The sequence below is a fragment of the Herpailurus yagouaroundi genome, unplaced genomic scaffold (assembly GCF_014898765.1).
Source record: "Herpailurus yagouaroundi ecotype Mexico unplaced genomic scaffold, PumYag 210, whole genome shotgun sequence".
NCBI lineage: Eukaryota > Metazoa > Chordata > Mammalia > Carnivora > Felidae > Herpailurus > Herpailurus yagouaroundi.
In genome coordinates, this window is record NW_024412441.1 from 27,981,083 (window position 1) to 28,003,630 (window position 22,548).

The 22,548-nt window shown below is 38.7% G+C and overlaps 1 protein-coding gene and 1 non-coding gene across 4 annotated transcripts in view; both read left to right on the forward strand.

The window, feature by feature from the left end:
* Positions 1 to 1,702: 1,702 nt before the first annotated feature.
* LOC121016484 (E3 SUMO-protein ligase RanBP2) overlaps positions 1,703 to 22,548 on the forward strand; it is an 83,591-nt gene continuing 62,745 nt past the window's right edge. For 2 of the 3 annotated variants that reach the window (XM_040454161.1, XM_040454163.1), the window contains exon 1: positions 1,706 to 1,880. In XM_040454161.1, the coding sequence (XP_040310095.1) occupies positions 1,809 to 1,880 (72 nt within the window). In that variant the 5' untranslated portion in view covers positions 1,706 to 1,808. Of the gene's footprint in view, positions 1,881 to 22,548 lie in introns of all 3 variants that reach the window. The other variant, XM_040454164.1, reaches the window with a different exon arrangement.
* Positions 16,438 to 16,574, forward strand: LOC121016516 (small nucleolar RNA SNORA42/SNORA80 family). Its single transcript, XR_005784329.1, has one exon. It is a non-coding gene; the product is annotated as a small nucleolar RNA SNORA42/SNORA80 family (small nucleolar RNA).

Sequence of the window (22,548 nt, forward strand, 5' to 3'; positions counted from 1 at the left end):
TTTTTTAACGTTTATTTATTTTTGAGACAGAGAGAGACCGAGCATGAACGGGGAGGGACTGAGAGAGGGAGACAGAATCTGAAACAGGCTCCAGGCTCTGAGCTGTCCGCACAGAGCCCGACGCGGGGCTCGAACTCACGGACCGCGAGATCATGACCTGAGCCGAAGTCGGCCGCTTAACCGACTGAGCCACCCAGGCGCCCCTACACTGGATATTCTAAAAAAGCCTGCTGGTAACATTGTTTTCTGTAACGAAAGGATGGATGGAGGGGCTGTGTAGATTACTGTAGAGTTCCCTGCCTTCATCCGAGGTAGAACAACTGAGGGACGCCCACTTATATGCACATAAACTGTTAGTAGGTGTTATGGCTCACTTCATTTGTACTGGTTCCGTGGTCCTGACCAAAAATGGTTTTGCAGTAAGAAAAACAATTTTTGTTCATTATAGAATTCTGCTCATTTTGAATTGCTCTCAAGAACAGAATGATTTATAAAACAGTAGTGTTTTTCTTATAAAGAATAGGTATGAAAGATGTATCTGACCGCAAAAATACAAAGAACCGAAAACCTCCCGTTTCAAAGTAAACTGTGTAATTTCATAAATTAGATAAATTAATCAAAACAAAGTACTATTTTTAAATGGTAAATGTATTTTTTGACGTTTATTTTGAAAGGGTGAGCAAGGGATGGGAAGAAAAAGAGAGTGAGAGAGATTAAGAGATAGAGGGGGAGAATCCAAAGGAGGCTCCCAGCTGTAAGCGCAGAGCCAGATGCTGAGCTGTTTTCACACACAAACTGTGAGATCATGACCTGAGCCCAGACCAAGAGTGGGACGCTCAACCAACTAAGCCACCCAGGCGCCCCTAAATGGAAAATGTATTCTTTATTGTTGAAATATAATTTGAATTCAAATAAGTTTTTTCCAGACCTGTATATAAGTTGAGGAGTATCATTGTCAGAATATTTGACTTAAGAAGTTGATTTATTCCCGTTCTGAGAAAGCCTTGCAATAAAAGCAGTCTCAGGGCCGTGGGGGAGGAGGAGCGTGGTGGTGGAAGTAAACATTTTTGAAGATTTGGAAAATACAGATGACTCATCCTGAGATGATTACTGTAAATATTTGGGTATATACGGCTCTGCTATTGAAATATATATAAATCTGGGGGGCTATTCAAATTATTCCATTATAATAGTCTAAAAACTGTATTTATGGCCTATCTTTTAATTATGCACTTTAAATTTTCTCATATAACATCTTCTTTTTTAAAAAACATGGATTTTTAACATGTATTGCTTCGTATTCACACGTGTCCGACATAATCTATTTAACCAACAGCCTCCAGAAAGGTTTTTTCAATTTACCCGCTCACCAAAATGGGCTGAAAATGCTTTTTCTTTCCACGGCATCGCGTAATGAAGATTACGAAGAAACGGCCCAAAGTTTTGAGAACCCATCTGGGAAAACATTATCTCGTTGATCCAGTGACTAATCCTTGAACCAGCGCGGCGTTGAACTCTCTTTTCCGGCATCTCACTACCCACGCTCTGACAGCCCAAATCCCACCAGGTCTCGGAAGGACCGCGCGGAGCCTAGGGCGGAGCCGGCCAGTCGGCTTCGCGGCGGGAGCGACGTCGACGTCGGCGTGGCGCACAGTGCTGTCGCAACACGCACGCGGGCTGAACCTCTCCTCGGTCGGCGACGGCGCTGCGTCACTGGCTTTCGGGCGCTTCGCTCGCTCCTGGAGACGGAGACCGCTGTGGGCCTCGGCTCTGGCCTCCCGCGCCTTGGGAGTTAGGTCGCTGGCGCGATGAGGCGCAGCAAGGCCGACGTGGAGCGGTACATCGCCTCGGTGCAGAGCTCTGTCCCGTCGCCCCGAGAGGTGAGCGGGGCCTGGAGAGCCGGGCGGCCTCCGCCCTGGCCCTGCCGTGGCACGGCGCAGGGCCGGCGTCATGGCTCCCGGCGGCCGCCGCTCCCTGGCGCGTTGAGGCGCCGGTCGGCTCGCGCGGTCCGGTGGGCGGCGTGGCGCTCGCGAGCTGGAGGGGGAGGAGGGAGTCCGCGGCGGGCTGCCCGTTGGCGCCTGCTCTTCCTCTTCCTCCTGGCCTGCTCCTGACGGTCTTCGCTCGAGGGCCCATCCCGTCCGGGGGTTCTTTGGCTGCGCCCGCGCGGTCTCGTCCCTCGCGTTCAGGCGCCTGCCATATGCGGCGGATTTCTTCTTGTGTCCCGGACACTTACCCGCTGTGGTGGAAGCGGCATCGTTCAGGCTTTGGAGGTCGATGGAACCCAGCGGGGGACTGACGCAGCTCCCGGGTGGGCTTTTTCCTGCTTTGACGGGCGACCGTCGTAGGCATCAAGCAGACCGGAGCTGGGGCAACTACAGTTGGAATTCCCTGACCACGCACATGACACTGGAAGTCCCATTTTGAGGCATCTGTCATTGTGCGTTTATGAAACGGTTCTGCTCCTACTCTTCACACTTCGCTCCCATTCCCACCGCTGTTAAGAGGCCTATTTGCCTTTTTGACAAACGCAGTCTTGGGAATTCTGAGTTTCTTACGGGCCATTGTTACTATGGCTTAACATTTTTAAGCTTTTTGACAACATGGTCAGCGTATATTTCCTCTTTTAAGATAGTGTGCCAGATATATTTTGGATCCATCGGAATTTTAGTGATTGAATGTGGCGGGTGGGGAAAAAGGATAAGGGTGGGTGGTGTGCACAAGATCTTGAGTCAGTTTGCTTGGGAGTTGAATCACAGCATTGCCATTTATAAACTATGATTTCAGGCAAGTTACGCTTCATCAATAAGATGGAGTAATTAATGGTGTTGATAGGAGAATATAGGTATATAGGATGACCCATGTTAAACCTTTAGAGCCATGCTTGGCACATAGTAAGGACAGTCATTCAAGATCTCTCCTCGGCGAGGGCCTATGAAAATAAAGAGGTGTTAGGAAATTTAAAAAAAGTCCAGGGACCGACATGATTATAATAGCTATAATTGTTTCTTCGATCATTTACTAGGCATATGTTGTATGCTGTGTTCCCAACAATCCAGTGGATATTGAAACCTGGAGAGATTAAGGTACTTGTTAAAGGTCAAATAGGTGTCTCTGTAGGATTTTGGTAGTAGGTCTGTTTTAGTTTTTATAGGAGTAATGGAGTAGCCTGTTCCATCAGAAGAGAGAAATCAGTACCTACATAGAGACTGTAATTTCAAGCTGCTGGCATAGTCCTAAACACAAACGTGGTGTCAGAGTCTAAAACAGAACTTTTTACGGGTTTCTGTACCACTGAAACTGATACACTTGTTAAAAAGCAAGTTTAGAGCTTTCATGAGATTTTTAGTGAGGATTCTAACTCCCAAAAGATAGGCACTGGTCTAGACAGAATTTAGAATGTTCTTTGAACTACCTAACTTTTCCATCAAATAGGGGTCAGGGCAAAATTTGAAGGACTGGTTATTATGGCTACCTCTGTTTTACATTTAAAGAGTAGTATTTTAATCAGATGTTTTTCTTCAAACATGAGAAATCATTTACTTTAGAACCTGGGGATTTCAGTGGGATTTTGATTAGCAAGTGAGTAACTTTTATAACAGGTGGTGGTATTCTATAAACTTAAGTCTAAGTGAAAGGACAAAACAGGGTGCTTTGGAAGGGAGATGGAGGAGGCAGAGACTGGTTGTGAAGAGTAGAAAGATTAGTATTTACTTGGCTCATAATTTGGTAGAGACTGACCAAATGTGAACTGACTATGCTTTCTGTGATGTCCAACTTCTGGAATGCAGTGATGGGTCCATAGTCCTATGTTCCCAGGCTTTCATTATGCTTTCATTTGTTTGTCTCCTCTTTTGTCATTTTCTATTCCTTCACACCTGCTTTTGTCCTTACTGAAAATATCACTTGTGTTTCTTTAATTTTTCTTTCTCTAGTTCGCTTCTATTTAGTTTTCCTAGATTTCTGTTCAGTTGGCTTCCCATTCCACACCTCTAATTCCTACTGCTCAGAGGCAACTGACAGCTCTTAGTTGTTTGTTCTGCCACTTACCATCTATACTTCAGACTTGTGAACAACATATATACATGCTTTTATTTCTCCATCTCCTTTTCAACATTTTAGACACTTTCTACACTGTTCCTCCAGATTTCTGTCCACAGATCTTATTTCGTCTCCTTATTCTTCTAGTTCTATTGTAATTTTTAGTTAAATGAATAGTTTGTGTTTATGTAGTTATGGGAAGGTACATATCATAGCACATTTTTACATTTGAATCACCTTTAATATGTAGTTTTATTTTTCCTGGAGTTAATATTTGCTTTATGTTTTGGTTTGTTTAGTTATCAATGATGTATTACTAATTCTTTACCCAAACTCAGTTTAACTCTCAAGTGTGATCAAAGAGGTCACATAATCTGTCAATTTCAGCCTAATTTTTTTTTAAGTGTTTATTTTTGAGAGAGAGAGAGAGAGAGAGAGAGCAGGGGAGGGGCAGAAAGAGAGGGACAGAGGATCTGGAGTGGGATCTGTGCTGACAGCAGAGAGCCCAATGCAGGGCTCCCAACTCATAAACTGTGAGATCATGGCCTGAGCCAAAGTTGGACACTTAACTGACTGAGCCACCCAGGTGCTCCTCAGCTTAAAATTTTTTAAGAGTCTTGCTTCTGGAGCACTCTTGTCTTACTCCTGGAGTCTGGACTGACTTCTGCTTTTCTTTGCTACACAGTTCTAGTCCTGGGACTTTGCTTTATCATCATCCTTAGAATTCCCTTCACTTTTTTTCTGTATTAAACTCTTGGTTTCTTGTAACTCATGTCCTCTTGACTTCCTCTATTTTGGTGTAGCACAATCATGTTTGCTTTGAGAAGGAATGGTTGGGATTTTTTTTTTTTTTAACATTGTATGCCTGAAGAAGTCTTTTATCTAATTTATAGTTTTGTTTGTCAGATTCTAAAAGTATTGCTTCATTTTCTGATCATTTGTATTGTTAGAAATGTGATGTGATTCTTGTTATTGATATCTTGTAGGTTTTCTGGAAGTTTCCTTTCTTTTAAAACATTTTTAAAAAAATGTTTATTTTTGAGAGAGAGAGAGAGAGAGAGAGACAGACAGACAGACCGTGAGTGAGGGAGGGGTAGAGAGAGGGAGACACAGAATCCAAAGTAGGCTCCAGGCTCAGTTCTGTCAGCACAGAAGCCGTCGTGGGGCTCGAACCCACAAACAGTAAGATCATGACCTAAGCTGGACACTTAACTGACTGAGCCACCCAGGCGCCCCTGGAAGTTTCCTTTCAATTGGAAAACGTTATTTCCTTCAGTTCTGAGACATTGTGTTATTTGAGGATTTCTGCCCCGATTTCTACCCCCTTATCTATGTTTTTGTTAACTGAAAGTTGGTTCTGGTTTGATCCTCCATATTTTTTTCTTTTACTTGAGTCTTACGTTTGTTCTGTGTTTAACCTTATCTTCCACAGGAAGGGGTTTGGGGAACACATCATTTCAGTATCTTGACTTTGCATATCTGCCTCTATAACCCCTGCCCTCATACTTTTCAGAGGACTCCATAAGTTTGGAGCCCATTAGTTTGTACTGAGAACAAATCCATTTGCTTAAGCTCTTTCCGGGAGGTGTTGGGGACCTAGGAGTGGGGAGTCAGTTGGCTGTGCAAGATGAGGGTAATGTGGCATCTCTCCAGGTCTCAGTGTTTTTATTTTCAGCCCTACATCTGTTCTTTTTTTTTATTTTTATTTTTTTAACCTTTATTTATTTTTTTGGGACAGAGAGAGACAGAGCATGAATGGGGGAGGGGCAGAGAGAGAGGGAGACACAGAATCAGAAACAGGCTCCAGGCTCTGAGCCATCAGCCCAGAGCCCGACGCGGGGCTCGAACTCACGGACCGCGTGATCGTGACCTGGCTGAAGTCGGACGCTTAACCGACTGCGCCACCCAGGCGCCCCTTATTTATTTATTTATTTTTTAATTTTTTTTTTTTTTTTTTTTTTTTTTAGCCCTACATCTGTTCTGATAGGAGGTTAGATGAATTCAAATATTTGCTTACAGTGGCATAAAATGTCATGAAGAGAAGTAGCGACTGATTAATGGATGTCCTGAATCATGGACTGACTGAATTATGGATAATGTTGGCTCTTTTCTTCCTATGTATCCTTAAACAAGGCACTTAACTTCCTTAAGGCTTTAGTTCCTTTATAAAATGAACAGAATGGGGACAGAAGATTATCATGTTTCCCCCAATTTTATGGTTCTATAGCTTATTCTTTAAAAAATTTTTTTAATGTTTATTTATTTTTGAGAGAGAGAGAGAGTGAGTGGGGGAGGGACAGAGAGAGAGGGAGACACAGCATCCGAAGCAGGCTCCAGGCTCTGAGCTGTCAGCACAGAGCCTGATGTGGGGCTTGAACCCATGAACCGTGAGATCATGACCTGAGCTGAAGTCGGACGCTTAACCGACTGAGCCACCCAGGTGCCCCATTGATTCAACAATTTTATACATTATTCTGTGCTTATCATGATAAGTTTAAGTTTTTAATCCATATTAGTTATTTCATTGCCTCTCACTTCTCTGGTAACCATCAGTTTGTTCTCTATAGTTAAAAGTCTGTTTCTTGATTTGTCTCTCTTTTTTTCCTTTGCTTGTTTTGTTTTTTAAATCCGCATGTGAGTGAAATCATAGGGTAATTTGTCTTACTCTGACTGACTTATTTCACTTAGCATAATATACTCTAGCTCCATCCATGTCGTTGAGAATGGCAAGATTTCATTTTATTTTATGGTTGAGTAATAATCCATTGTTACTCCACACACACCCCCACATCTTTATCCATTTAACTATTGATAGACATCTGGGCTGCTTCCATAACTTAGCTCTTGTAAATAATGCCGCGATAAACATAGGGGTGCATGTATCCCTTTGAATTAGTGTTTTTGTATTTTTTTGGTAAATAGCCAATAGTTGCTATTACTGGATCATATGGTAGCTCTATTTTAACTTCTTGAGGAACCTCCATGCTGTTTTCCAGATTGGCTTCACAATTGCATTCCCACCAGCTGTGCAAGAGGGCTCCTTTCTCTCCACATCCTTGTCAACTTTTGTGTGTGTGTGTGTGTGTGTGTGTGTGCGCGCGCGCGCACGCGTGCGCCTATGCCATTCTGACAGGGGTGAGATGATATCATTGTAGTTTTGAGTTGCATTTCCTGGATGATGAATGATATTGGACATCTTTTCATGTGTCTGTTGACCATCTTGTATGGCGTCTTTGGAGAAATGTTACTACATTGTCTTCTGTCCATTTTTAAATTGGATTATTAGTTTTTGGGTGTTGAGTTGTATAAATTCTTATATTTTGGATATGTCATTTGCAAATACCTTCTCCTGTTCAGTAGTTGCCTTTTATTCTGTTGATTGTTTCCTTCACTGTGGAGCTTTTTATTTTGATGTCGTCCCAGTAGTGTATTTTTTCTTGTATTTCCATTGTCTCAGGAGACCTGTTCAGGAAAAGGTTTCTATTGCCAGTGTCAGAGAAGTTACTTCCTGCGCTCTCTTCTAGGATTTTTATGGTTTCAGGACTCACATTTAGGTCCTTGATCCATTTTGAGGTTGTGTGTGTGTGTGTGTGTGTGTGTGTGTGTGTGTTTGGTATAAAAAAGTGGTCCAGTTTCTTTTGCATGTAGCTGTTTAGTTTTCCCAACACAATTTGTAAAAGAGACTTTCTCATTACATTATTCTTTCCTCCTTTGTTGGAGATTGACCAAATAATTATGGGTTTGTTTTTGGGTTTTTTATTCTATTCTTCTGTGTGTTGTTTTTGTGCCAGTACCATACTGTTTTGATTACTGCAGATTTGTAGTATAACTTAACTCCAGAATTGTGATACATCCAATTTTTTTGTCTTTTCCAAGAATTGTTTTGGCTGCTTGGGATCTTATGTGGTTGCATACAAATTTTAGGATTGTTCTAGCTCTGTAGAAATAGAGCTAGAGCTGTTGTGGAAGTAGCTGTTGCTATTTTGAAAGAGATTGCATTGAATATGTAGATTGCTGTGGGTCAGTAGACATTTTAATATTTGTTCTTCCAATCCATGAGTGTGGAATGTCTTTCCATTTTTTGAGTGTGTTATTTTCAGTTTCTTTCATCATTGTTTTATAGTATTCACCTCTTTGGATAAATTTATTCGTAGATATTTTGTTGTTTTTGGTGCGGTTGTAAATGGGATTGTTTTCTTAATTTCTGTTTGCTGCTTCATACAGATTTCTGCATATTGGCTTTACTGAATTTATTTATCAGTTCTAGTAGTTTTTTGGTGGAGTCTATGTTTAGTATCATGTCATCTGCAAGTAGTGGAAGTTTTATTTTTTCATTACCAATTTGGATGCCCTGAGATGAATAAATAACTCATTCGCCTATATGCCCCAGATGATTTTCAAACTGCTGCTTCTATGCTGTGTCTCTGTACGCTGTGGTACTTTAAGGGTGGGGACTCCCCTTCCTAATGCTCACCAGGTTCTCAGAGCTAGATCTTGATTTTTAAATTCCTTGGCCCCTCTTTCAGAGCCAGCTATTATGGCAATTCATCTGCCCCATGAGGGCTTCTGGTGTGATAAACTATTTCCCTTCATTACACTACTGACTCCCTGCAAGCCGTGGATGGCCATGGTCCGTTTTGCTCCTAAACCAGGTCTCCTCACCTTTCTACCTTATTCCATGTGGCCTCTTCTCAACCTTTAGTTGTGGAATTTGTTCTGCTAGTCTTTGGACCATTTTGTGGGTTATTTACACTGATGTGCGTGTTCTCTAGTTTTATCTGTGGGATGAGGCAGGCTTAGTTAGGGTCCTCTTTCGCCACCACACCATCTTCCCAGCCTTCATTTTAAACACTTTTTAAAAAATTTTATTTTTTTTAACATTTATTCATTTTTTGAGAGACAGAGAGAGACAGTGCAAGTGGGGAAGGGACAGAGAGAAGGAGACACGGAATCCGAAGCAGGATCCAGGCTCTGAGATGTCAGCACAGAGCACAGCATGGGGCTCCAACTCATAAAGTGTGAGATCATGACCTGAGCTGAAGTTGGACACTTAACCAACTGAGCCACCCAGATGCTCCTTCATTTTAATCACTTTTAAATGTACAGTTCAGTTGTATTAGTTCTATTCATAATGTTCAACTACTATCACTATTTCTAGAAACTTTTTATCACTTCAGGTAGAAACTTGGTAAAAAAAAATTTGTGTAGAAACTTAGTGACAATTAAGCAGTAACTGGTCAGGTTTCTCCTCTTACCCTCTGATTACCACTAATCTTTCTTTAAAAAAAATTTTTTTTTACATTTATTTATTTTTGAGAGACAGAGCACAAGTTGGGGAGGGGCAGAGAGAGGAGACACAGAATCTGAAGCAGGCTCCAGGCTCTGAGCTGTCAGCACAGAGCCCAATGCGGGGCTTGAACCCACAAACCGTGAGATCATGACCTGAGTTGAAGTCAGATGCCCAGCCGACTAAGCCACCCATGCGCCCCTCCGCAAATCTTTCTTTATGAATTTGCCTGTATTTGATATTTCATGTAAGTGGGAGCTTACAGTATTTGTCTTTTCATATCTAGATTGTTTTACACTTGGGTTGTTTCTACCTTTTGAATTTTGCAGTAATGCTGCTGTGTACATGGGTGTATGAATATATATTTGTGACCTTGTTTTCAGTTCTTTTGGGTATATTTCCTGGAATAGAATTGCTGGTCATAATCTGTTTAACTTTTGATGAATCCCAAACTTTTTCCCATAGTGGCTGTACCGTTTTACATCCCCACCAGCCTGTAAGAGGGTTCCAGTTTCTCCACATCCTTGACAAGACTTGTAATTTTCTTTTTTTTATCTTTCTTTTTAAATTTTAGCCATACTGATAGATGTGGTTTTTCATTGTGGTTTTGATTTGAATTTTCCTGATTACTAATAATGTTGAGCATCTTTTTCTGGCTTACTCACCATTTGTATATTTTCTTTATAGAGAAATGTGTTGTCAGGTTCTTTGTCTTGGGCTTTTAATTGAATATTTGTTGTCTTGTTGAGTTGCAGAAATTATATATTGGATATAATTTCCAAATACTTTCTCCCATTCTGTATGTTGCCATTTCACTTTATTAAAAAAATTTTTTTTATTGTTTGTTTTTGAGAGATATAGACAGAGCACAGGGGGGGAGGGGCAGACACAGAATCCAAAGTGGGGGGGGTGGAGAATCTTCAGGCTCCACATAGAACCTGACATGGGGCTCAGTCCCATGACCCTGGGATCACGACCTGAGCCAAAGTCCAGAGTCACTCAACCAACTGAACCACCCAGGTGCCCCAAAATGATGTATTCTTGATTGATTTTCTAATACTGAACCTTCCTTGCATTCCTGGGATAAACCTCAGTTGGCCATATATTGGGTGTATAATACTTTTAATGTGTTTTGGATTCATTTTGATGAGAGTATTTTGTTGAGAATTAAAGTTAAAAATTTTTAATTTTTTGTACAGTTTTAGGGCAGTTATGTTCACAGCAATATTGTGCAGAAGGTACAGATATTTTCCACATACTCCCTTTCTCCACACATGCTTGGCCTCTCTCATTATCAACATTCCCTGCAGAGGGGTGTACTTGTTACAATGGAACCTACTGTGACACCTCATTATCACCCAAAGTCCATAGATTACTTTAGGGTTCACTCAAGGTGTACAATCCGTGGGTTTTGACAAATGTATAATGATACGTATCCACCATTATTGTGTCACACAGAGTAGTTTTATTTCCCTAAAGATCCTTTGTGCTCTACCTGTTCATCCATCTTTCCCCCTCCTCCCTGGCAACCACTGTCTTTTTAGTGTCTCTATAATTTTGCTTTTTCCAGAATGTCATATGGTTGGAATCCTACAGTATGTAGCCTTTTCAAATTGGCTCTTTCCATTCAGCAGTGCACACCTAAGTCTCTATATCTCTTCATGACTTGATAACTCGTTTATTTTAAAGATTCTTAAAAATTTTACTGGAGACAGCACGTTTGTGAGCCAGGAAGAGACTGGGAGGGGGATAGAGTAAGGGAGAGAATCTCAAGCAGGCTCTACACTCAATCTGGAGCCCAGTGTGGGTTTGTTCCCACGACCCTGGGATCATGACCTAAGCCAAAATCAAGAGTCAGACGCTCAACCGACTGAGCCACCCAGGTACCCTAAAAGTTGATTTGTTTTAAAGTGCTGAATAATATTCTGTTGTCTACATGTATCACAGTTTATTTACCTATTCATCTACTGAAGAACATTTTGGTTGCTTTGAAGATTTGGCTATAAACATCTGTACAGGTTTTTGGGTGCACTTAAGTTTTCAACTCTTCTGAGTAAATACAAAGGAGCATCATTGCTGGATCATATATACGTATATGTTTAGTTTTATAAAAAACTGCCAAAATGTCTTCCACAGTGTCTGTACCATTTTGTATTTCTACCAGAAATAAATGAGAGTTCCTGTAGCATCTCAGTCTTGCCAGCATTTGGTTTGTAAGTGTTCTGGATATTGGCTATTCTGATACGTAGTGCAGTTGCTGGGTGGAAGGGTAGTTCTATTTTTAGTTTTTTGAGGAACTTCCATACTATTTTCCAGAGTGGCTGCACCAGCTTGCATTCCCAAAATTGGCTTGTTTTCTTATTGTCAGTTGTTAGTATTGTATATTGGATAATAGTCTTTTCTCAAATGTTTCTTTTACAAGTACTTCCTCCCAGTTGTGACCTGTCTTTATTCTCTTGATGGTGTATTTTGCAGAACAAAACTTTTTTTTCCAGAACAAAATTTTTAATTTTGATGAAGTACAGCATATCCATTCTTTCATGGATTGTGCCTTTGGTGTTGTGTCTTAAAAAGTCATCACCAAACCTGAGGTCAATTTAGATTTTCTCATGTTATCTTCTAGAAGTTTTATAGTTTTATGTTTCTATTAGGTTTGTGATCCATTTTCAGTTAAATTTTGTGAAGGGTATAAGGTCTGTGTCTAGATTTTTTTGTTTTTGTTTTTTGCATGTGGATGTCAGTTGTTCACAAACCCTTTATTTTCTCCATTATATTTCATTTGCTCCTTTGTCAGACCTCAGTTGACTCTGTGTCACCGGTGAGTGCTGTTCCCCCGCAAACCCCAATTCAGCCTCCACTGCTGCTAGGTGCTGTACAGCTGCATCAACTGCTTTTGGACATATCCAGCAGCTAGTTGAGGTCCATGCCACGGTAGGTGAATTTGTGGAAGGTGGTCTTTTGCTCCACTTCTGCCATCTTGTCAGTACTTGAGAAGGGATCACCTAATACCACATTGTCTTGATTACTCTAGCTTTATGTAAGTATTGAAGTCAGGTAGTGTCTGTTCTTCCAGCTTTTTTCTTCTTCAGTGTTGTGTTGGCTACTCTGGGTTTTCTGCCTCTGTATATAAACTTTAGGATCACTTTGTTGATATCCACAAAATAACTCACTGGGATTTTGATTGGGATTGCTTTGAATCTATAATGAAGTTGGGAAAAACTGACATCTTGTCAAGATCAAATCTTCCCGTGAACATGGGACATCTCCATTTATTTAGTTCTTTGATTTCATTCATCAGGGTTTTGTAGTTACTCTTAGTAGATCTTACACCTGTTCTGTTAGATATATAACTACAGTTGATCAATGAACAACATGGTTTGAACTGCACGTGTCCATTTATATGTGAATTTTTTTAAATAAATGAGGTATAGTATTATAAATGTATTTTCTTCTATGGTTTTCTTTTTTTTCTTTATGATTTTCTTAATGTTTGTTCTTTGGTTTTATTATAAGAATACGACATATGATGTCATATTCAAAATATGTATTAATCTCCTGTTTATGTTATTGGTAAGGGTTTTAGTCAATAGTGGGTTATTAGTAAAATTTTGGGGGAGTCAAAAGTTATGTGGATTTTCAACTGAACAGAAGGTTGGCACCCCAACTCCTGCATTGTTCAAGGATGAACTGTATTTCATTTTTGGGGGTGCTAATATAAATCTTCAAATTCTGCTTGTTCATTGCTGGTATATAGGGAAGCGATTGCCTTTTTTATATTACTGTTGTATCCTTCGAACTTGCTTATTATTTCCAGGATTTTTTAAATCAATTCTTCTGGATTTTCTACGTGGACAGTCATGTTGTCTACAAAGATACAGTAGTTTTATTTCTTCCTTACCAACTTGTGTATCTTTTCTTTTCTTTTCTTACTGTATCAGCTAGGACTACCAGTATGATGATATAAAGGAGTGGTGAGCAGGGGCATCCTTTCCTTGTTCCTGATCTTAGAAAACTTTGACTTCCTTACCATTAAGTATGATGTTAGTTGTTTTGCAAACTGGTGCAGCCTCTCAGGAGAACAGTATGGAGGTTCTTCAAAAAACAAAAAATAGGGGCGCCTGGGTGGCGCAGTTGGTTAAGCGTCCGACTTCAGCCAGGTCACGATCTCGCGGTCCGTGAGTTCGAGCCCCACGTCGGGCTCTGGGCTGATGGCTCAGAGCCTGGAGCCTGTTTCCGATTCTGTGTCTCCTTCTCTCTCTGCCCCTCGCCCGTTCATGCTCTGTCTCTCTCTGTCCCAAAAATAAATAAACGTTGAAAAAAAAATTTAAAAAAAAAAAAAAATAAATAAATAAAAAAAAAAACAAAAAATAGAACTATCCCATGATCCAGCAATTGCTCTATTAGGTATTTACCAAAAGGATACAAAAATACGAATTTTAAAGGGATCCATGCACCCCAGTGTTTATAGCAGCATTGTCAACGATAGCCAAATTTGGAGAGAGCCCAAATGTTCATTGACTGATGAAAGGATAAAGAAGATTAGTATATGGCGCTTGGGTGGCTCAGTTGGTTAAGCATCTGACTCCTATAGGGCAGGTCATGATCTCGCAGTTTGTGAGTTTGAGGCCTGTGTTGGACTCTGTGCTGACAGCTCAGAGCCTAGAGCCTGCTTCAGATTCTGTGTCTCCCTCTGTCTCTGTTCCTCTTCCGCTTGCACTGTTAATGCTCTTTCTCAAAAATAAAGATTAAAAAAAATTTAAAAAATTGGTGTATGTGTGTCTGTATATCTGTATGTATACATATTTATATATAGATATAGATATATATATACATATATACAGACACACACAAACAATGGAGTATTACTCAGCCATCACAAAGAATGAAGTCTTGCCTTTAAAATGATGTGGATGGAACCAAAATATATGCTAAGCGAAGTAAATCAATCAGAGATTGAAACCAATATGGCACTGTATGTTAACTAATGAAAATTAAATTTGTTTTGTTTATTTTTTATTTTTATTTTTTTATTATTAAAAAAAAATTTTTTTTTTCAATGTTTATTTATTTTTGGGACAGAGAGAGACAGAGCATGAATGGGGGAGGGGCAGAGAGAGAGGGAGACACAGAATTGGAAACAGGCTCCAGGCTCTGAGCCATCAGCCCAGAGCCCGACGCGGGGCTCGAACTCACGGACCGCGAGATCGTGACCTGGCTGAAGTCGGACGCTTAACCGACTGCGCCACCCAGGCGCCCCTGTTTTGTTTATTTTTGAGAGAGAGAGAGAGAGCGTGCAAGTGCACAGGCAGGGGAGGGGCAGAGAGAGAAGGGGACAGAGGATCCGAAGCCGGCTCTGTTGACAGCTTGATGTGAGGCTTGAACTCCTGAACCATAGGATCATGACCTGAGCTGAACTTGGTCACTTAACTGATTGAGTCACCCAGGTGCCTGACAACAATTTTAAAGTAAAAAAAATAAATAAAGTTTGATGTTAGTTTTTGTAGATACTCTTTATTAATAAAGTTGAGGAAGTTTGCCTCTGTTTCTGGTTTTGAGAATGTTTTTGTTTGTTTTTTTATGAGCGGGTGTTGAATTTTGTCAAATGGTTTGCTACATGTATTGACATGATTAAGATATTTTTTTCCTTTCTTTTTGTTTGTTAATGTGATGCATTACATTATACATCAATTGATTTTTGAAAGCTGAACCAGCCTTACATACCTGAGAAAAATTCCACTTGGTCATGGTGTATTAATCTTTTTATACATTGTTGGATTTAATTTGCTGGTTTTTAAAAATTTTTTTTGAGGATTTTTGCAGCTATGTTTGTGAATGATGCTGGTCTGTAGTTGTAATGTTTTTGTCTGGTTTTGCTATTAAGGTAATACTGGTCTCAAAGGATGAGTTAAAAGTTATTTGTTTTAGCCTCTGAAAGATTGTAGAGAATTGATAGAATTTCTGTCTTATTTTTTTTAAATTTTTTTGTTTTTTAAAGTTTGATTTATTTTTGAGAGAGAGAGAGAGCGAGAGAGAATGAGCAGGGGAGGGGCAGTCTCTCTCTCTCTCTCTCTCTCTCTCTCTCTCTCTCTCTCTCTCTGAAGCAGGCTCCAGGCTCTGAGCTGTCAGCACGGGGCTTGAATTCACGAACTGCAAGATCATACCTGAGCCGAAGTTGGATGCTTAACTGACTGAGCCACCCCAGAATTTCTTTCTTTCTTCTTCTTTTTTTTTTTTTCCCCAGAAATTCTTTCTTACTAAATGTGTGATAGAATTCACTAGTGAATTTTGTGCTTTCTGTTTTGGAAGGTTATTATTTATTCTATTTATTTAATAGATATAGATCTATTTCTTGTGTGAGTTTTGACAGATTATGTCTTAAGGAATTGATGCATTTCATGTAGGTTACCAAATTTATGGGCATTGAATTATTAATAGTGTTATCTTTAAAAAATATTTTTTGCTTTTAAAGTATTTTGAGTGAGAGAGAGAGCACGTGTGAGTGCGAGTGCAAGTGGGAGAGGCGCAGAGGGAGAATCCCAAGCAGGCTCTGCCTGGTCAGTGGAGAGCCTGATGCAAGGCTTGAACTCATGAACCACGAGATCATGACCTGAGCTGAAGTTTGACCCTTAACCAACTGAGCCACATAGGTGCCTTTTATTCTCTTTTTTTTTTTTTTTTAATTTTTTTTTTTTTCAACGTTTTTATTTATTTTTGGGACAGAGAGAGACAGAGCATGAACGGGGGAGGGGCAGAGAGAGAGGGAGACACAGAATCGGAAGCAGGCCCTTTTATTCTCTTTTTAATCATGGGGTCTGTAGTGATGCCTTTTTTTTATTTCTGATATTAGTGATTTCCATCCTTTGTCTTTTTTCTTAAATTACCCTGACTGTATGTTTATTGATTTTATTGGTATTTTCAAAGAATCAGCCCTTGGTTTTGTTGGTTTTATCTGTTTCTTACTGTGTTTCATGTTATTCTTTAATTTTTATTTTCTTTCTGCCTATTTTGGATTTAATTTGTTCTTTTTATAGTTTCCTAAGGTGGAGGCTTAGATAATTGATATTACATTTTTTTCTAATATGGGTATTTGTTGCTGTAAATTTCTCTCTAGTGCATGGTGATGGAATGATGGCAGACCCTTCTCTGTGGGCCTTTCATAGTGTACCCGTGCCAGAGGAGTGTGCAGCCCTGAACCATTGCCCAGCCTCCTCACTGGTGGGCTGTGAGCACTGAAGGGGACTGTGCAGTGTGAAAAAAAAATTCTCTGTAAACAATGCTTTTGCTGTATCCCACAAATTTTGATAAGTATGTTTCTTTTTTCAGTTCAGACTACTTAAAAATTTGTCTTGAGACATCTTCTAGCCATGGATAATTTAGTAGTTTGTTGCTTAATTTCTAAATATGGAATTATTTAGCTATCTTTCTTTTACTCGATTTTGGTTTGAAATCATACATTATAGGATTTCTGTTCTTTTAAATTTGTTCAGGTGTGTTTCATGGCCCATAATGTGTATTTTGGTGAATGTTTGATGTGATCTTGAGAAGAATGTATATTTTGTTGTTAGATGAAGTAGTCCATAGATGTCAATTATGTCCAGTTGATAGATGATACTGTTTAGTTCAGTTATGTCCTTACTGATTTTCTGCCTGCTGGGTCTATTGCTGATAGAGGGAAATAGAAGTTTCCATATATATATATATATTCTGTATATATATATATGGTGTATATATATATATATATTCCATATATATTATATATATATCTTTAATATATATATATACACACACATAGTGTTTTGTTTTTTTACCTTACATGTACTGTGTGTAAGTGCATACATACCACGTTAAGAACTTCTATGTCTCCTAGGAGAAGAATTGACCACTTTATCAAAATGCTCCTCTTGATCCCAGATCACTTTGTTTGCTCTGAAGTGTGTTTTTTTTTTAAATCAATGTAGCTACTCTTGCTTGTTTGCTTTTGATTAGTGTTAGATTGGTATATCTTTTTCTAACCATGTATTTTTACCGATTTATGTATTTAGTGAGGTTTAAATGACATAAAATATATTAATTTCAGGCATACAACATAATCAGTATTCATATATATTGTGAAATGGTCACCACAGTAAGTGTAGTTAGCATCTGTCACCACAGAAATTTTTTTTCTTGTGATGAGAACTTAAGATTTACTCTACTGGTAACTCCTTCAGTTTTGTTTGTGTGAGAAAAAAAATATTTCTTACCGAAGGATAATTTCATGGAGTACTGCACTCTAGGTTTGTTGTTTTTTTCTCTCAATTTTAAATATTTCATTCCACTCTTTTCTTGCTTGTGTAATTTTTGAGAAGCTAATTTCTTACCTTTGCTTCTGCTATAGGTGAGGTCAGTTTTCTCTAGCTTAGATGTCATTTGTCTTTTATTTTCAGTTGTTTGAATATGATATATGTAGGTGAATTAATATTATTGGCATTTATTCTGCTTGATGTTCCTTGAGCATCCTGGATCTGAGCTTCCTGGATTTGTGGGATTTTGTGTAACATTAAATTGGGGGAAATTCTCAGTAATTATTGTTTCAGATATTTCTCCTATTCCTTCATCTCTTCTCTTTTATTGTAGTCCTCTTTCATGGATGTTCTTCCTTTTGTTCCATAATTCTTGGATATTATTTTATTTATCCTTATTTTTCTCCTCTTTGCTTTTCACTTTGTAGATTTTTTTTTTTTTTTGAGATATCCTCAAGCTTGGAGATTCTTACTTCAGCCATCAAAGGCTTTCTTCATTTCTATTTTTCTTCTCTAGAATTTCTTTTTAGTGCTTTAGAATTTTTATCTCTCTGCTTACATTGCTCATGTGTTTTACTTTATCCTTTGGGATCTTTAGTGTATTAGTCATAGTTACTTTAATTTTCAGTCTGATATAATTCCAGTATCTGTTGCATATCTGAGTCTGGTTCAGATGCTTGCTCTCTCTTTAAACTTTTTTGTTTGTTTGTTTTGCCTTTTAGTATGTCTTGTCATTTTTTTTTTTTTTTCCTTACAGCTGGACACGATGTAGTTGGTAGAACTTAAGTAATGTGATGGAGTTTTTATCTCTCAAACTTGCCCACACTGAGTTTCCAACAATTGTCTATTACAGTTTAGGTTTTCCTACCTTGATATTGGTTGATTTTGGTTCCTGTGGGGATTTCTGCTGTGGTGAGGTTTGATTCTCTGTATTTATCTCCGATTTTGGAAGGTAGTTAATGACCTAACTTCTTTTATTATAGATCTAAAAAGAGCTGTGTTTTTGTTTTTTGGTTTTTTTAGTTCAGCTTCTTACTTGTTTTGGGCAGTGTGGCTACTTCTAAGTTCTTATATACCAGACTGGAAACTGGATGTCTGGAGTCAATTTTAAAGGATTTGTTGTTCTTCTTTTCAACTGTGATATGACTATATAAGATGATATAATTGATTTAAATAGTTCTTCTTTTGTCTGGTTAATCTTTTCCTATTAGCTTTTGGGTTATAAAAACTAAAATACTGTTTCTGAAACTATTGAGTAATTTGTTTTATCTTTGCATTTCTAAATTGGTGCCACTGTAAATAATCTGAGATTTCCAACTTCAGCTGAGTCTCCAGCATTCCAGAGTCCATTTACCTGTCCCTTTCCCTAGGGCTTATAAATTGTAAAAAAAAAAAAACACATAAAGTTTACATCTTAACCATTTTTAAGTGTGCTGTTTATTAGTGTTAGTGAACATTGTTACGCATCAGAGCTGCAGAATATTTCCATCTTGCAAAACTGAAGCTTTCCACCCGTTGCACAACTCACCATTTTTCCCTTCTCCTAGCCTTTGGAGACCATTTGACTTTGTTTCTATGAATTTATTACTTTGGTTACTTCATATAAGTGAGTTTATACAGTATTTGTTTTTTTGACTGGTTTACTTAGTATAATATCAAGGTTCACCAATGATGTACCTTGTGATAGAATTTCCTTCCTTTTTAAGGCTAAATAACATTCTGTTGTTTGTATTGTGCATACTACATTTTATTTATTCATTTATCCCTTGAAGGACAAAGGTTGCTTATGTTAACCCTTGGCTGTTATGCATAGTGCTGTTATGAATATGAGTATGCAGATATTTTTTCCTTTTTTTCTTATTTATTCATTTATTTATTTAGAGAGTGTGAGTGAGTGAGGGGCAGAGGAGAGAGAGATAATCCCATGAGGTGCAGAGAGAGGGAAAGAGTGTGGAGTTAGGAGCAGGGCTCACCAGATGCAGGGCCTGAGCTCACAAACCGTGAGCTACCCAGTTGCCCCTGCAGATATTTTTTTCAATACCTTGCTTTCAGTTCTTTTGGTTATATACCCAGAAGTTGGATTGCTGGATCATATGGTAGTTTTTATTTTAGTTTTATGAGGAATCACCATACTCTTTCCATAATGGTTGCACTGTTTTGCATTTCCATTAACAATGAACATGGGTTCCATCTTTTCCATATTATTATCAACAGTTGTTATTTTCATTTTTTTCTTTTTGGATAGTAGTCATCCTAATGGTTATGAAGTACTATCCCATGGTGACTTTGATTTCCATTTCCCTGATGATTAGGCCATTCATATTATCATTTTTAGAGAAATGTCTGGTATAAAGTCTTTTGCTCATTTTCTAGTTGGGTTATTTGATTTTGTGTTACTGAGTTGTAGGGGGTTTTTAAAATCTATCCTACATATTATTCTTTTATCAACTGTATGGTTTGCAAATAGTTTCTCCCGTTCTGTAGGTTGACTTTTTATCCTGTTAATTGTGTCCTTTGATGCACAAACATTTTTAAGTTTGATGTAGTCCTTTTGGTCTATTTTTACTTTGTTTCCCATGCTTTTGGTGTCAATTCCAAGAAATCCATTGCCCAATCATATGTCATACAGCTTTTCCCCTGTGTTTTCTTCCAGGAATTTTATAGTTTTGAATCTTAGTTTTAGGTCTTTAATTCATTTTGAGTTAATTTTTGCACATGGTATAAAATAATGGTCCAGCTTTACTCCTTTGCGTGTGGATGCCCAGTTTTCCCAGCACCATTTGTTGAAGACTGTCTTTTCTCCATTGAATGATGTTGACAACCTTGTTAGAGATTATGTATACATGTGAGTGTTTATTTCTGGGCCATTTACCTGTCCTTGATCACCCACCACCTTATCTTCTTCCTTTCAGTCACTGTATTAGAACTTCACTGTCCACCTCAAATTCTTCACAAGTTTTATGCATCAAACTACCTTGCCTCTTTGGTAAACTGAGACTACTGGCAGTGAACCACCAGGCCCTATTCATTATTCTGTTATCCATATATTTCCTCTTTTTTTTTTTATTTTATTTTTTATTTTTTAAAATTTACATCCAAATTAGTTAGCATATATACAACGATTTCAGGAGTAGATGCCTTAGTTCCCCTTACCTACTTAGCCCATCCCCCCCACAACCCTTCCAGTAACCCTCAGTTTGTTTTCCATATTTATGAGTCTCTGTATATTTCCTCTTCAACATTCCTCATTCCTCCCTGACGCCTTTTTTTTTTTTTTGTTCTCATCCCTTTCAGCTTTCTGAGCCCTGATTTCTCCTTTTTCATTCAAATTCTCAACTGGCAGTTTTTCCTTAGCATGAAAAACACATTCATGTTCTTTGTCCTAATAACTGTCCACATCCATGTTCTGTCATTGCCGTGTTTCTTCCCTCACTTTGTTAGGCTCTTTGAAAATGATTTTGGGACACCTGAGTGGCTCAGTCGGTTGAGTGTCCAACTTCAGCTCAGATCATGATCTCACGGTGGGTGGATTCAAGCCCCACGTCTGTCTTTGTGCTGACAGCTGACAGCGCGGAGCCTACTTTGGATTCTCTGTCTCCTTTTCTCCCTGCCCCTCCCCCACTCAAATTCTCTTTCTCTCTCTCTCTTCCCTCCTCCCCGCCCCCCCGAAATAAACATTAAGAAGAAAAAACAAAAATGATTTAGCAGTATTGGTTCCTTAAGAGAAGAAAGAGTGTGATATCCAAATAGAAAATTTGTATATATACTTTTATGAGTTGAAAAAACTGCTTGGGGGCCTCGCCTGGGTGTTAAGCATTTGACTTTGGCTCAGGTCATAATCTTGCAGTTTGTGAGTTTGAGCCATACATAGGGCGCTGTGCTAACAGCTCAGAGCTTGGATCCTTTTTCAGATTCTGTCTCTCTCTGTCCCTCCCCCATTTGTGAGCGATGTTTAATTAATTAATTAATTAGTTTGAGAGAGCTCAAGCAGGGAAGGGGCAGAGAGATTGGGAGACAGGGGATCTGAACCGGCCTCTGTGCTGACAACAGTGAGCCCAATATTGGGCTTGAACTCATGAAATGTGAGATCATGACCTGAGCTGAAGTTGGATACTCAACTGACTGAGTCACCCAGGAGTCCTGGGAAAGGGGTTTTATTAAGTTAAGGTGCTATAACAGAAGACTTTTGTGGCATTGCTAAGTGACATTCCAAAGCAGTGGAGAAAATATGGATCATATGGATCATTTAGGAGATGTTACTTGAACAGTTGCCACTTAATGAATTTTTTTGGTTTAATAACTTATTTAAAAAAATTGGGCTTTAGCCTGTATTATTGACCAAATTAAGTTTTAGACTTAAAAGTAATTTTAGAGAAACTGAAAGAAAATATAGATGAGTATTAATCTCATATGAGAAAGATCTTTTTACCATATAATTTGAAAAAAATGAACAGCAAAGATAGTTTTTACTGCATACAAGTTGAAGCTTTATTTCACAAACACATTAAACACTGAATTAAAGGTGGCAATCTGGGAAAGCTTTGTAAAAAGCCCTCAAATGTCAGTATGGCTTAAGAACCATTAAGGGTTTTAAGAACTCTTTAAAAATTAGTGAGATAATCTTTTCTCTGCCCTTTCAAAGTTGAGAATGGCTAAAGTATGTTAGCAGTGAACTGATACTATAAATATTTCAGTGTGAATATTAGAAACTGATCTTCTTAATCAGAGAAATACCAGGTTGACTTAGTCATACCTCTTCTACTTACCAAATTAGTGATGACTGAAGAAATGGGAAAAATTAATTTTGAAGAATATGCACTCTGACTTAGGCATTCAAATACTGAGTAGGGAAGTAAATAGGTAGACACTTTAGGGAAAATTGGCAGTATAGCAAACGGTTCAAATATTTATATTCTTTGAACTAGTTATTTAGTTTTTAGG